Source organism: Lynx canadensis, chromosome D3, assembly GCF_007474595.2.
Source record: "Lynx canadensis isolate LIC74 chromosome D3, mLynCan4.pri.v2, whole genome shotgun sequence".
Classification (NCBI taxonomy): domain Eukaryota; kingdom Metazoa; phylum Chordata; class Mammalia; order Carnivora; family Felidae; genus Lynx; species Lynx canadensis.
The window spans coordinates 71,645,329-71,661,416 of NC_044314.2; the positions used below are offsets into that span (position 1 = coordinate 71,645,329).

At 49.0% G+C, this 16,088-nt stretch overlaps 1 protein-coding gene across 2 annotated transcripts; it reads right to left on the minus strand.

Moving 5' to 3' along the window:
• Positions 1–5,692: 5,692 nt before the first annotated feature.
• On the minus strand, positions 5,693–15,285 carry LOC115498682 (SEC14-like protein 3). Of its 2 annotated transcripts, XM_030292269.1 has the most exons (12): positions 15,158–15,285; positions 14,100–14,175; positions 13,781–13,824; positions 13,600–13,659; positions 12,373–12,561; positions 11,356–11,451; positions 10,637–10,697; positions 9,383–9,466; positions 8,163–8,269; positions 7,633–7,772; positions 7,367–7,536; positions 5,693–6,530 (listed from the first exon to the last, which is right to left on the minus strand). In XM_030292269.1, exons 1-12 carry the CDS (start codon positions 15,209–15,211, stop codon positions 6,409–6,411), a joined length of 1,203 nt encoding a protein of 400 aa, XP_030148129.1. In that variant the 5' UTR covers positions 15,212–15,285; the 3' UTR covers positions 5,693–6,408. The 2 variants fall into 2 exon arrangements, with proteins under 2 accessions (XP_030148129.1, XP_030148130.1); XM_030292270.1 differs by lacking the exons at positions 13,781–13,824; positions 14,100–14,175.
• Positions 15,286–16,088: the final 803 nt, after the last annotated feature.

Consider the following 16,088-nt stretch of genomic DNA (forward strand, 5'->3'; position numbering starts at 1 on the left):
GGACCATGCCTCAGGCCCAGCTGGAGGTGTTGGGGACTCTCTTCCTGTTACTTTGCTTCCTTTCCCAGAGCTATTTTGGGCAGAGCTGGAGGTCAGCCCAGAAAGGGAGTGCTGGATCCCCTGATAGGGTCTACAAATAAAAATATAGGATATCCAGTTAAGCTTGAATTTCAAATAAATAGTGAATTTTTTAGTATAAATATGTCCCAAATATTGCATGAGACTGATTTATACTAAATTTTGAAAGATTTAACTGGGTGCTCTGAATTTTATCTGGCAACCCTAACCCCTGAGAATGGCAGTGGGATAGGGATCCAGAGTTGGGATAACACCCACAGCACTGGCTTTGGCTGCAGCTCTGACCATAAGGTGAGTCCCTCAGGGTCTCACATTTCCATGTGTGGGATCAAGTTTGGGATCAGGCCTGGCTCAAGGATTGCATGTTGGGGGTGGGTGTTGGGAATTACCACTCACCCCAGAGAGATCTTGATAAATGTGATTATGAGTGAAGGAACCTGGGTAACCATGGCTTCTGTCCCTCTGGATGCTGAAAGCCTGGGGCTACTTGGAGCTTCCTTCCTTTGTATCTTCCTAAGATACTGTCATCATGGGAAGTACAGATGTGCAACAGACAACTGTCACTGCTTGATGGTTGTCCCAAGATGGCACTGGAATTTCCTAAGTGTATGTCTATTTATAAAGAGCTATACTTGACACTTGACTCTTCGCTTTCTTTCTTTTCTCGATTTACTTGTTAACTCATGCATAGAACAGGAAATGAAAATCCTGAAATCCTGAGAATCACTAATATTTGTATATACGCTAAGTTAGTGTTTTGTAAAATAGGATTCTTTTTTTAATGTTTATTTATTTTGAGAGAGCATGCGAGAGTGCATGTGAGTGGGGGGTGTGCAGAGAGAGAGAGAGAGAGAGAGAGAGAGAGAGAATCCCAAGCAGGCTCCGCAATGTCTACACTGAGCCTGACGGGGCTCAAACTCACGAACTGTGAGGTCATGACCTGAGCCGAAACCAAGAGTCGGACACAACCAACTGAGCCATCCAAGAGCCCCTATAAAATAGAATTCTATGTGCCATTACAGAATTTGTGTCTGGCCCCCACTCTCAACATTAAGCACATTTCTCTGCATAGGAGAACATTTTTGTATTCTCTTATGAAAGTTAACAGCTACATAGAACCCAGTGTCTGACCAGGTTGTAGCTTAACCAGGGCCCTGTTCAAAACCAGGACTGCAGTGAGAAAATACTCATAGATAAGGGAAAATAAGAATTTTCTTTCCCTCTAAGGACCTGTAATAGACTGGGGCTGTGCCTTCCACAGACTGGCCGGACTTCCTCCCTGCAGTGCCCAGCTCAGGGAGATAAATAAGATATAACATGGTTCTACACGTGGGTGGCTGTCAGAGGCCATGGGTGCCCAGGAGGAACCTCTAAGTGGGTGTTGGGGTCCCAGATTCTTCCTTAATCCATCCTTCCAGGTGTATATCACTTGCTGACTGAGCACCTGGAGTTGGACAAGACCCTTTGAGTCTGGTCGGAAATCCTGTTTTTATAACACTTCCTCATAGAGGTGAGTGTTCTCTGTTTCAAGCTGTGGGACGCTGGACAAGCCCTTTCACTATTTTGGGTCTCCAGGACCCCCATTTCTAAAATGAGCATGTTTGCTACCATGATATGTGGGCCTTAAGTCCTGGAAGCTGGCCAATGGAGAGAGGTTGAAAGGCCTCACCTGGCCCTGTACTGGGATGCTTCATCTGGACCAGTGGAAATCCTTACCCTGGAAATATAGGTGGCCTCTCCCTGGTATAGGCAAACCAGGGAGAGGAAGGTCCAGGGAGGCCAAGTGATGGCCTGCTGTCACCCAGCTAATACTGCCATGCTGGAATCGGACATGGGGTAGACTGTCCCCCTCCTACCTTCCTGACTGAGCGTGTCTTTTTATCTGGACCACTGGCAGCTGACAACTGACAGGTAAGTGGGAGAGCTCTGTGTGTGACTGCTGTGACTTTGGCTGTTCCCACCCAAAAAGAGGCCGGCGCCGTGGTAAGGCAGAGCGGGACCAGGTTAGAGGGGCTACTGGGGGCCTTCGGCTTGTGTGGGCAGATGGATGTTACTGAATCTGCCATGGGCACAGCCCCTGGGCTGGGAAGGTAGCAAGGTGGTGAGTCAGGGGGCAGGGGCCAGGAAGAAATTGTAGCTTGGGTGGGATGGGCTGTGGGCTGTTGGGTAACCCATGTGGGTGCCTTGAGGAGGAAGCTTGCTCTGGTGAGGGCAACCCTGCTTGGTGCCAGGACCTCATGATATGTATACTAATAACATCCCCCTGCCCTCCTTTACCAAACAAATACAATAAGTATGTAACCATCCAAGACAATTTAGAGACTTCAAAAAGATCTAAACCTACAACTCAGACCATTGTTAACTAGCATCTTAGTGTAACCATATCCAGACAGCTTTTGTTGTATATACACATTAATATAATGGTCCAGTTTTAATTCTGTATTCCAGTATTCTCTAATACTCTGCAGACAGCTCTGTAGGTCAGATATCTCTTTTACATTTATGACCGTACGAACCGTGGAATGGAGGTATTAGAATTTACTCGGTCCCTTGTGGATGGATATTTGTGCTCTTTAGGTATTTTCTCTTAAACCCTGTTAAGTGACAGCTCACTGTCCTTTGCCCCCTGCCCCCATTTAGTAGTTGAACACACACCTGCTTAGGAGTTACCTGGCTCCGGGTCTCTGCCAAGGGCTGGGAGGGGAGGAAGATGCCAGGGCTAACAGCTTCCCCTCCACAGAGTTCCAGGCGAAGGGAACACCCATATGGTAGTCGTGGGACCACTGACAATCAAGAAGCTGCTGATGTCATGGTTTAAAAGTAGGTGCAGGGCTGGGAGGCAGCCTAGGCCCCAAAAGGTCTGGTTCCACCATCCAGGTTCGTGGACACTTGCTCTTGGTCCTGATCTCCCTGCCTTATCTTATCCCAAGCCACATCCTGTTTTTCCCCACATGTTCCTGGTTTTTCTTTTTCTCCTTTGACTAACTCTGGGCTCAAAGTCTGCCCCAGCTGTCTTGTGTGGTCTGCCCTAACCTCCAGGCAGTCCTGAGCCACTCCCTGGCCCCATCCTTCCCAGCCTCTTGAAAGACACTGAAGCACTTGGTGGCAGTGGTGCTGGCCTTCAGCTGTGTCACTCAGCTACCGATCCTGTTCCTACTGGCTCTGAAGAAGTTAGTCCAGGCCTTTGCGCTGCACTCTCCCCTTGGCTGCCTAGGGAGCATGCTGGCTGACCCAGGATGCCAGGAGTTGAAACCAGTGGCTGAAGCAATGGAGAGACCCTCTTCTGAGGAGGAGATTGATATGGTGTCCCAGTCTGCCATCAAGGAAAGCTTGGAGGCAGCAGGCCCTTCAGAAGACAACTAAACCACTCTTTTACACACAATAAAATTTTCTATTTCTCTAGTGCTCTGGTCTTGGGTTAGCTCTCTCTGGCTGGCACTTGGGGGGGACAAATCGGACTTCTTAACTGCATGATGTGAAAGTGGGTTCTCTGGAGAGGCCACTGCAGTGGTGGCTTCCTGAGGAAGGTGCCTGTTTGGCACCATTTGGCTTGTTCTCTGCCTGTGGGTTGCCCTGGCCTGGGGCCTGCATGGTAAGTGTCCCAGACTGCCAAATTTGATCCCTCTTATGGGAAACAACCCGTAGCTACCAAGGGAAGCTGAGGCCTTTCCTTCCCAGTCAGTTCTGGGCCGTTGGAACTGAAAGGTAATTGACCTTCACACACTGTAGGGAGCATGCAGACCTCAGTCTTTCTGCCCCTACACTGCTTGCCGACCACTGCTGTAATGGGGTGTCCGTCAGCCAAGGTAACGAAGTAGGGCCTTTTCCCCTCCCCCTACACCACCTCCTGGACATTCAGAACTGGAGCTAAGTGGCCCCTGAGTGAGGCTGGGAGCTGGGGAGGGCTATTTCTCCACTGGTGGTGGAAATGAGGTGGGAGCTGATTTGCCATGGCTGGGTGTCAGCAGATGCTGAGGGACACTTTTTGGTTCTCAGCTCCAGCCCTGGCCTGGGCTCCCTGTGCTGCCCTGTCTTTTGGTAGCAAGTACCCTTCTGCTCAAAGTGATATCCCTGAGCAGCAGTAGAGGAGGTGAGGCAAATGAGGGCATCCAGTGGTGCTTATGGCTGCCTCAGCTTCGAGGGTGCAAAGGTCCACCCCCTCATCCTCTTTCTGACCCCTCTGCAATGTGGGATCCTTTCCCTCGGGGGCAAGGGTGACAGCGCCATGTCCATCTACCATGCACCACTGATGCCTGAGCCAACCTCTCCCAAGGACCCCTTGGCCCACATTGCTGATGCTACTACAGTCTTCCAAGACAGTGAGCCCATCCTCCTCTTCCCTTTCTCCCTTGCTTCACCCTCCCCTCTCCCTCATTTGTAGGGTGGCCAGATAAAATACAGGATGTCCCATTAAGTTTTAATTTCAGATAAACAATAAATTTTAAGTATGTCCCAAATATTGCATTTCCCCCCATAAATCTGACAACCCTCTCCTCCTTTTCCTCTCTTTCTCCCTCCCTCACCCTCCCCACCTCTGAGAGTTGGCAGTCTTATTCTGGCATGTTGCTGTAGTAACATGAATTTGGTGGGAGTGAGCATGTGGGGAGGGGAGCCTTAACTTCAGTGCTATTCCTGCCACGCATGGGCCAAAGGAAACAAGGCCAGTGCCTTTTGGGAGCTCAGTTTTCCATCTATAAAGTGGAGATAAAATCCTGTACCTGTAAGCACAGATGGAAAGTGCTAGCTGCTACTGAACATTTGCTTGATTGGTTTCAGAGTCAGGCCTCCCACTCTGGCTCACTCCAGCAGCCTTGGTCCTGGGCAACCCATTCCCAAGGACCAGTTAGCCCTTTGGTTCCCACCCACCCATGTTCTCTGTGTAATTTGTTTCCTCCTGGCAAGAGTTGTGTCAGGATGTAGGGCTCAAGCCAGTGCCTCCGTGTCCCTGACTTGGAGTAGGAACATCGGGGAGACCCTACTTCTCCCTCAGTCACCCAGGGCCATAGTGGGTGTCAGAGGGTCATGCTTCTCAGAGGCCATGTGAACAGTGGACAGCATGCTAGGTTTAGAAGCATAAGGTTTAGAAGCATAAAGTTTAGAAGCTGGCCCATTTTCCCATGAGTTTCCTTGAACAAACATTATGCAGTTGAGTACTGGTGGGTCTCTATTGCCTCAGCTTCCCAATGGGCATAACACATATTTTGTCCTGGGTGTCAACTAAGGACACGTCTACTGGAAGCTCTAGGACAAACAAATCATTCCTTCTCTCCTTCTTTGTGTAAGTAGGCTCTTAGGAAGTGGTATTAAAGGACAATTAAGAGCAATGTCTTCGGAATAAAGAAACAACAACAACAACAAAAACCCTGGATCTTGAATCTGCCACTTAAGAGTTGTATAACGTTGGGAGTGACTTCACCCCTCTAAGCCTTAGTTTTCTATCCATAAGATGGCCATGATAAGTGGTCCCAGGGAAGGTTTCAGTGTGAAATGGGCTAAATTCATTAAGCACTTGGCACCATGTGTGATATGCAAGACATCACTTACCAGATGATAGCTGTGATTTTTAAATTTTTAGTGCCAGGCAGCAGCTAGAACCAGATAGGACTTCCTTTGCTTCCAGTAAAATTTCTTTAATTGTTTAAAATATAAGCTGTGAATTCCAAGGGAAAAGGGTAAGGGTCAGAGTGATGGGTTGGGAAAGCTGTGTGCTGAGTCAGACAAAGCCTTATGCAGGCATCTCCTACCCTCCTGAGGGGGCAGCCACTCCCAGAAACCTGGGGGCTAGATCACCTGGGTCCTGCAGGAGAGTCCCCTGCTCCCACAGCCCTGTCTCTGTCCGAGGTGCTGAAACCTGCTCCGGGTAAGGTTCCTTCTTGTCAGGCATACCCATGAATTACTTGCTCATTACCTTAATTCAACTTCACAAGTATACACTGAACATCTACTGTATATGGAGTAGGAGTAAAAAGAATTTAGATATACCTGTAACCCACGTGGCTCATAGATGATAGGGAAGAAATTCAAACACACACAAATGCCTTAGAAGAAGTGAGGACAAAAGCTAAGGATTCATTTCCTATTTCTTGGGTTTCAGTGACATTCACCTCTTGCTTTTGCCTTGCTTCTTCCCCTATGCAATCTTGGCATCCTCCAAAACTGTGCCTCTCATACCTTTCCTGATCTAACCACAGCATATAAGTCTTCCCCAAGGCAGCTTTTTCTCTACTCACTAGTCTCAGTGTCAAGAGGAGTAATGATCAATTTCTGAGGGGATAGTATATAGATAGACAAAGGAGAGGGTCAGGGGTCTCTGAGAAGTGAGGGGGCTGGCTAGACAGGGGTGAGCTCCTTGTCATACTTCTGCATGCCCTCGTCTGGGAGCAGCACCTCCACTGTGAAGCTGACCTTCTTGGCGTGGACAAAGCTATAAGTGTTGTCAAAGCGCAGGACATCTGGGGGAACAAATGGACAGATGGGTAGTTAGATCTGGCTTCATACTCCCCATGTCTCTGCCCTGGCCACCGGAGGGATGACAGGCTCTGTTCCTAATTGCTGTGTTTGCTAAGCTGGGGCAAGTTCTCACTACTCCTGTCCCTTTCCCATGGGAGCTGTCACCCTTGAGCCATGTCTGTAAACAGACACTGACCTCCTCTTGGCATGTGCCCAGGCTGGCTTTAGTTGCTCCAACCGACAATGAGAACAATGGCCATCGCATCCTATTGTCTCTACACATGGACATCGCATGATAGAGGTGTGGGGTGGGCAGTTGAGAATGTCAAAGGCCTCTCAGCCTCCTTGGATAAAGTGAGATGCTGGATAAGGCCTGTGCACACCCTCTACTTCCTCACAACCACCCCAAAAGGCAGGGTTTGTAACCTCTGCTTCACAGATGAGCAAGCTAAGGGTCTGGATTGGTAAGATTTTGCCCAGTGTAATGCAGCTACCATGAAGCTGAGGTGGGACCCTGGCATCACACTCAGCTCTGTGGCTCTGGACAAGTTGATTTACTTCTCAGAGCCCCAGTTTCCTCCTGCAAAATGTTGCATCTGCCCTATTCTCTGCCTGTGTCCTGAGTGCTCTCACTCCCTGCAAGGCCTATGTGTCTCTGGCTCTTGGTGTGTAGCAAATGCTTGAGAGTGGGGCCTGAATCAACAACTGTGTGAATGAATAGCACTAACCTAGGCTGTATGTTCCTGGGGAAGGGGGTGGTCACTGACCCTCTTTTTCTCCCTCTAAACTGTGAGACAGGTGGCCTTCCAGAGCTGGGGCCCAGCCAGTGTAGACTTACATACACCAGCTTCTGAGCAGGTGAGGCTCCCGTCTTCAGGCACCATGTGGGCATTGTAGCGCTGGCTGGGCAGCACTTCTGTCATCTCCCCAGCCCTCTGTCGCTCCCCCATCTTGGTCTTCATGAAAACACCAAAACCAATGTCTGCACCATCAGATGAGAACTGCCACCTGGATGAGCGGGAGGAGGACAAGTTCCTGCTCAGTCTAATGGGAACTTGGGGGTCTAAGGCACAGCCAGGGATGGGTTGGTGGCCTGGCGCTTACCTGAGGACACAGCCTGGGAACAGAATCTCATATTCCACCTGGTGTGAGGAGCCACGGTTGATCTGCACTGAGTGCTCATACTGAGTCTTCACTTGGTCCCGCACATACATGGACTTGGGGATCTCCCCACCGTAGTTAATCTGCAGACAGAGGACAAAATGGGCTTGCTTCTCTCTTTTGGCCATTGCATTGTTTGCGCTGTTTCATCTGCTTGAGATGCTTTCAACATCTTCTGGAAGTATCCTGCTCACCCCGTCCTCTCCCACCCCCTGGGGAACCTTCCCTGACCCTACAGGGTCAAGGCCTCTTCTGGAAACTTCCCCTTCCAGTTAATCCCTCTGAGTCAAATTTTCCTCATTTCTTGTTTGCCTATACAGCTTCTGAGAGCTCGGTGACGGTAGGGCTGGGACTGTCTAGCTCAATACCTGGCTCACAGGGGTTTCTCCATAGACATTTGTGGAATGAATGAATGGGTGAGAAAGGAACTCAGCTCTATTCCTTTCCCCTCCCCTGTCTTGGGCTCTTCATACCTTAGTTAAACATTTGGGGTTCCCATCTGGGTCAGTCAGAGTCCCCCCAAACTGAACAGGCAGTTCCTCAGGACTGATTAGTTTCAGCAAACCGTCCTTCCAGTTGCCTGTGGGCAGAGGGGTTGAAGAGTTGTTACCAGGCATGGAGGGGACTTGTCAGCCCCTCATTCCCACCAGGGGGACCTGAGCTTGGGGAGAAACCCTACAAGGATTAGGCTTCCAAGGCCAATTCCTCAGCTTCCCAGGCCTCAGACTGCAGGAAATGTCTTCCAACATTATGTTGCTATGGAAACATGTTTCCTCCTAGGTGATGGGTTGGCACATTTTTGAGGGTCTTCCAGTCATGAGTAATGAAGATAAGAATTATCTAATTGTCTCAAGAAGACTTTATTTTTTAAAAATGTTTATTTTTTTTTAATTTTTTTTCAACGTTTTTTATTTATTTTTGGGACAGAGAGAGACAGAGCATGAACGGGGGAGGGGCCGAGAGAGAGAGAGAGACACAGAATCGGAAACAGGCTCCAGGCTCTGAGCCATCAGCCCAGAGCCTGACGCGGGGCTCGAACCCACGGACCGCGAGATCGTGACCTGGCTGAAGTCGGACGCTTAACCGACTGCGCCACCCAGGCGCCCCAAAAATGTTTATTTTTGAGAGAGACAGAGCGTGAGTGGGGGAGGGGTAGAGAGGGAGGGAGACAGAATCCAAAGCAGGCTCCAGGCTCTGAGCTGTCAGCACAGAGCCTGACGTGGGGCTCAAACCCACGAATAATGAGATCATGACCTGAGCCAAAGCTGAATGCTTAACCTACTGAGTCACCCAGGTTCCCCTCTCAAGGAGACTTTAAAGCCTTATGAGGTCAAGGACCTCGTGGGGGACCATACAGCACATAAGTGGCATTTATTGACCTTTCCTTCTCTGAATCACATCTTCTCTTCTACTGTTCTTCCTCATCCTCCCCAGTCCAAATTAGCTTTAGAAGCACTAAGGTGTTGAGTGTTGAAAGGAAAATGAGGCTCATAGGCTCATTGGTTGATTGACTATCAACCAAACTGAAACTGATAAGGAAGAAGGTGTGAAGGCCTTAGTCACCAAAGACAGGGAATGAAGCAGAGGTAATTGAAAGACTTTGTCATGTAAAATACATTTTGCTTCACTTTTGGGGACACATTTCTGAGTCTAAGTGGCACAGAGCTCAGGGGATAGAACTGGAATTACTTACTTCCCAATACTATAATTTTTCTGCGAGTGTCTTCACTCAGGAAGGGCTTCATGAGGTTGTAGCCCACAGGGAACAGTTTGGTGGCTGGAGAGATATAAGCAGAGATAATGGAGGAGAAAATAATTCCATTGGGCCATTCTCTCCATAACATTCATAGCCAATCATATGGAGGAGTCATGAACTGGAAAATGCCCTGCACCTGACAAACCATTCAACAACTGGTCAACCAGCCAACAAGCAAGCAACCAACCAACCACCCAATCATTCATCCAATCTATCAACAAACCAACAGAATGGCCAATCAACTTATCTTCTATTCATCCCACCAGTCAACCACCAACCTGTCAGCCAACCTACCAAAGAGTCAAACAACCAATTATCAAATCAGCCAACCAGAAAACCCATCAGCCTGTTAAGCAACCAGCTAACCACCCAGCCAATTACCTTCTGCAGCCAGCAGAAGATCTAGCCAAACAACAAACCAGTCTGCCAACCAACCAATCTGCCAACTAGCTACTCACTTACCTACTCAACCAAAAATGCCAGCTGATCACTCAGTCGACCAAACTAACAACTATACAACAAACCAACCAGTCACCCAATCAACGAACCAACCAACCAACCAACTATCCAACCAAACACCAGTCATTCAACTAGACAGCCAACCAACTTGCCAGTAAACTAGACAATCAACTAAGCAGCTAATCAACAAATCAACCAATTAACCAGCCAACCATCAAATATCCACACACCCTTCCATCTACCAATCCACTCAAACAACAACACAAATACCTATTGAACATCCACATGGTCCCAGGCCTACAAAAGATACAACAGAAGTGGAAAATCAGAGGCCCTGCCTTCAAGGAGCAGACAACTCAGGAAAAAAACCAGGATGAACACACATAAGACAACTAGAGGCCTCCAGAAGACAGCAGACAGGAGAGGCCAGACTTGAATGTTCCAGATGCCAGTACCACAAGCAGTTTGGGAATGGAGAGATCAATGTGGGTGGGAGAAAAGAGGGAGGATTCCTAGAAGAGCTAGTGTTGGAACTGCCTCTTCTTGCAGTAAGGCCAACCATAGAAATCGCTATTTATGGAGCACTTACTTTGTTCCAAGCACTCTAAGTGATTATTATGAAGCCAAGCAACCAACCTGCCTCACTACTACCCAGGAAAGAAGGCACTTTTGTTGTCCCCAGGGCTCAAATGAGGAAACAGAGGTACAAAAAAGTGAAGTCACTTGCCACACCTTTCACAATGAGCATGAACTTCAGGGTCTCCGGGTAATTCTCTTCAAGGAGGCCAAAGAACTGTGGAACCAAGAAAGACCCCATCAGAGCCTACATCTCATCTTCTCGTATCCCTATCACCTTTGCAATCTCCCATCTGGAGTGTTCAAAGAGAGATAGAGGGTTTCCCTTCTTTTCATCACCTCCACTGGCCTCTGGAGGACAGCTTCGTACCTCAGACTATAACAACCACATTTTAATAATAATTATTTTTAGAGTAAATCTTATAGTAATTATAGTATAGCAATATTAATGACTATTATATATTAAATGTTCATTATTTGCCAAGCACTGTGTACACATTTTATATATCAACTCACTGGAATATCCCCACATCCCTTTGAAATGCAGAATATCAGTATCCCCATTTTGTAGGTGAGGAAACTGAAACATGGAAGGGTGAAGTGACTTGCTGGGGTCACAGAGCTAGGGATGACAGAGCTGGGAAGGGTTGGCAGAAGGTGGTCCTGGTGGTGTCAGTACAGTGTTGAATCTGAGGCCTGATTTGTGGGCTCTTTCAGGAAACACATTAAGGCCATTTAGGTCCTGAGTCACAGTGCTGGGGCCCAGAAAGTCCACTGTCTTTTACCAAATCCTGGCTCTGAGTGAGCAAGAAGGTCACTGCAGACCGAACTCATCATTAAAGTAGGCAGGGGTCACCCAGGGGCCTTCTCCTCACCTCTTGGTACACTTCCACCAGAGGTTTCCAGAAGTGCTTCAGTCCCAGGCCCTCACAGTCAAATATCATCACAATTGTCTCAATCTTCTTTCCCAGCTGCAAGGATGAAAACAAAGACCAGTACCCAGGTTTAGGTACTTGGGAAATGGTGACCCTAGCACATGACCCCTCAGAGATTCTTCCTGTCCCCTACTCTGAACAAGTGAACAAAACAGTGAATGCATTTACCCACACATCCACCCACCCATCCATCCATCCATTCATCCATTATCCATTTATAATCCATCCATCCATCCATTTGTCCATTCATCCATTAATTGGCCCACCCATCCATCAATTCACCCATCCATCCTTTCTTACTGCCATTCAATCAACCATTCATCCCTCCATTTGTCCAACTGATATTTATGAAGCACCTATTTTGTGCCAGACACTGAGAGTATAACACATAATACTCAATAATCCACAGTTCTGGTCCTCAAAGCGTTCACAGCCTGCTTATAGAGACTGACAAGCAACTAGATCACTATAAGTTCTGAGATAGATGCTGCAAATAAACGGCACAGGAACTGTGAGAATATATGTTAACCCATATATGACGGGGACATCAGAGAAGGTGACATCTAAGTTTGAGACATGAAAGATAGAAGGGAAAGAGCCAGGGGGAGTGTGGGAGGTAGGGGTGTGCTGGAAGTAGAGTTATCCAGACAGAAGGAGCAGAAGGGGCAGCCTCAGAGGGAATACCAGTAACTAGGGTTGAGAAATATGCATGAGGCTCTGTGTGCTGGGCCATACATTTGCATTATCTCATTTAATCTTTGCAACCATTATTTATTATTTATAGGTGAGGAACAGGCTCAGAGAGGGGAGACCACTCTCCAAGACCACACAGCTAGGAAGCAGCAGAGCTGAAATTTAACTCCAGAGTCCTTTGATGGTGATAGTAGAGAGCACAGGTGTATTCCTGGGACCATGTTCCCTGGCAGCCTCACCTCCCTACACAGGAGCTGGCCTTACCCGCTCTGTCTGCAGGTCACATTCATGCAAGATGCGCTCGCAGTCCCTCATCTTGGTCTTAAGTAAGTCCTGCTTGGTGACTGAGAAGAGCAGGCCCTTTGGGTCAAGCGGTCCAATGATGTCATACCACACGGGGCAGCCATCCCGGTCATAGCCACACAGGCCTCCAGGCATGTACTTCTGGATCACCTGGGCATGGAAAAGATACACAGAACTTGGCATTATTCACCTCCCGGAGACCCCCAGACTAGGTTAACTTGGGTGGCCCAAGCCTACACACAACATGACACAATCACTGTCCCTTCCCTGAAGGTGGCACTATTGTCCAGGTGAGAAAACTAAGGGACCTTCAGGGGAGGGCCTTACAATGAGTACATGGCAGAGCCAGGCCTTACCTGGGCCTGGCTGAAGGCTTCTGGAGTCCTTAATGTTCTGGAGTCCCCCCGCCCCCAACATCTCCCACGTTCTTTTCCATTGAGAGAAGTTAGGTTTAGTGATGGAAAACATGGATTCTGAAGGTCAACATGTCTGGTTCAAATACAGACACTACTGCTTCCTTGTGCATCCTTGAACAAGTGACACTATCTCTCTGAGTCCCATTCCATTCCCTCTTCTGTAAAATGGTTTAGATACTTCCTCCCTTAGGGGACTGTTGGGGAAACTCCCCAGTATCAGTGACTGGCCCACAGTTCACGCTCTACAAATGCAACCATGTCCATTGTTTTACTAAGGTGCCAGTGGGTGGGACTGTTCTCTCCAACTCCTTAGTGGGTTAAGTTTCTTTCCCACCAGACAGGATGTTCTGAGCAAGACCCTAGAGGTGAGGGCTCAGAGGCACAAGCTGACTGTGGTGGTGAAGAACCCAGCTTCATGAATTCAAATCCCAGCTCCACATTGGGGCTGTGGGACTTTGGGTAGGCTGCTTAACCTTTGCTGGACCTCAGTGTCCGCATCTGTAAAATGGGGACACTTGCACCCACCTCACTGAGCTGTGAGGACTAAATAAGTTCATGCGGCTAAAGTTTTAACTCAGGTCAGAATCTCATAAACACCCAGGAAATATTCATAATTATCATAGGAGAGGTGCCTGTAGGCCTGTGGGCAGTTCCACAAGCTTCCCAGGCTTTCTGGCCTTCACTCATGCTTTCCAGTGAGCCAGAGGCTGTTTGAATGCTGTGTCTGTAAAAACTTGGGATGTGTGTGTGTGTGGGGGGGCGGTTGGCTCACCTCTGGGGGCTGCCAATCAAGGATGTGATCAATGTCCATGGACTTCCGGAACTCCATGTACTGAAAGAGAGAGGAGAGGTAAGGTCTCACAGGCTCCCAGCACCTCTGAGACGGGGGCTCAAGACATGGATTGCCCCCCACAAAGCCTTTCCCCAAATCTCCGGGGGTGGATGCGTCTCACCTTGCGGAGCATGGCCTCTGATTTCTGCAGGTCAAAATTTCGAGCTGTGTGAAGGTGGAAGGAAGGTGTGAGGTGACAGAGAGGCTACCTTGTGGTTACCTCGTCCTGGTTCTGGGCTGTGAGGAGCTAGGCATGGCACTGGGGGCCCGGGGAAGGACCTTCATTCTCTGCACCCTCCCTTCTCCTGGACCTGAACATATGAAGTGAGATGGCATGGCTGGATTCTGAGAGCCATGAGTTGTTGTGGAACAGTTGGGACAAGGCCCCTCTTGCTGCCCCTCAACCTGATCCGCCCCCCACCCCCAACCTCTGCCCTCACCTCGGAGCCAGCGCAGAAGGAAATAGTCATCAGGATTGGGCAGGGCAGGCAACACATCCTGCACATTTTCTCGGAACTGGGAAGGGAGATGCTGGTTAAAGTGGCTTCTGCACTTAGCCTTTGCCTCCAGGCCCAATAATTATTTTCACCATCCCTTCTCTTACACGTGCAGTCTGGTGCATAATGGTGGAAGGATGGGTGGGCAGATGGGTAGAAGGAGAGATGGATCATTGGATGGATATATGGATAGATGGGTAGGTGAATGCAAGTAAGGACAGATGCTAAGTAAATGAATAGAAAGAAGAATGAATAGAGGAATGGGTGGGTGGATGGAAAAAGAAAGAAGGAGAAATCAATGGATGGAAGGAGAGAGAGATAGTTGAGTAGAGAAAGGAGAGATTGGTGGGTGAATAGAGAGCAGGGGGGATGGATAGATGGGTGGGTGGGGTGCAGGGTTGGATGAAAGAAAGGATAAATGAGTGGGTGGGATGTGGGCAAGTGGATTGGAGTATGGAGGTATCCATAGTTCTTTCCATGTGCTGACTCACCAAGGCTTCTGCCTTTTTTCATTCCATTTTCTACAAAAGCATGGTTAGTGATTACGTGTCCCCTTCCCCATTGACCATGGGGATGACAACACACCCTGCCCTATCTCGCTCTTCCAGACAGGTTGTCTTTCAGGGTCCTGGGGAAGGAGGGGGAACAGACTCAGAGGTGCAGACCATTAGCATCCTTAGTCTCCCACCTAAGGGGCCTGGGAGGGATAGGAAGGGGGCAGCTGTTTGGTAGAGCTCTCTAGTTCTGGTTCCTACATGAGAAGTCAAGTTTGATCTGGCGCACACACTATTATTGCTTGGATGCGGTACTGTTCCATCAACTCCTGCCCTGGACAGAGCTGATGTCACTGGCCGCTTTGGAGCATGGCCCTGGGTAAGGTGACAGTAAAGGGAAAATATCAAAGACACTCTAAGCCAACAGAGTGGGCCAGGGCTCTGGCCACCTCCTCCCCTTGCCCCTCAACCCTTTTCTTCTGGGGGTCCAGGGAAAGGGTCTCTCACCTTGGCCAGGGTCTCTGCCTGCTTGGGGCTCAGGTCTCCGACTCGGCCACTCATGGTGTCTGGTTGTGGCTGGAGGAGTGGGGGACGCTTCAGGCAGAAGCCAAGCTTGATCTGTGGCCCTGACCCAGCTAGAGCCTTTTGCCCCACTCCTGGGTGTGGCTCCAGGCCCCTCCTCCTTAGCCAACTGTTGGATTGCACGTTACATAATTGGGATTAAGTGAGGTCCCGTGCTTGGCTCTGAGACAGGTCTGGGGGGCAGGCGGGCACAGGATAGCATGCCAGAGGGCATGGTTGTCCAGGCTGGGTGCCTGTAAAACCTCTATCCATGCTCCCAGACCTCTAGAGAGGGGGGCAATGTCAGGAGGAGTGAGGACTTCTCCCTGCAGGCACTCTTTCTCTCCCATCCTCAGTCTCCCCATCTCCCTAATGAAGAGACCCCCACACCTGGAGTTATGCAAAGGTCACCCCCTACACCCAGCTCTGACTGGTAAGAGTCAGGGACTTGGCCAATCCAGTAAATAATTCATTCAGTTTGTTGGGGGTGGGAAACTCACATCCTTTTTCACCAAGCATCCATATTTAAGAAGAGACAGGCTAGGGCAGAAAAATGGAACTCAAATGTGTCCTTGCTGAAGGTTTGTTTTTTTCCACAGGATCATAGGATTTCTATGATGCAATGCTGACCCTGAACCTTCAGCATGAGGAAGGGCTGAGCACCCCCACCCTGTTGCCTGCTTTCCCATCACTGCGATCCCTCATGCCCTGGGCCCTAAGGGAGAGGTGGTGCATATTGATAGTCTTGGGGGACAGTGAGGGTGTTTTTTGAGATTTTTTAAATGTTTATTTATTTAACAGAGAGTGTGCACAAGCTGGGAGGGGGCAGAGAGGGAGAGGGAGAGAGAGAGGATCCCAAGCAGGTTCCATACTGTCA

Coding starts and splice junctions, on each gene's coding strand:
- LOC115498682 (XM_030292269.1), bottom strand. CDS start 15,211: ATGAGTGGCCGAGTCGGAGACCTGAGCCCCAAGCAGGCAGAGACCCTG. Junction 14,176..15,157: donor AGGCAGAGACCCTGGCCAAG/GTGAGAGACCCT, acceptor CTCCCTTCCCAG/TTCCGAGAAAATGTGCAGGA. Junction 6,531..7,366: donor CTGCTCAGAAGCTGGTGTAT/GTAAGTCTACAC, acceptor TTGTTCCCCCAG/ATGTCCTGCGCTTTGACAAC.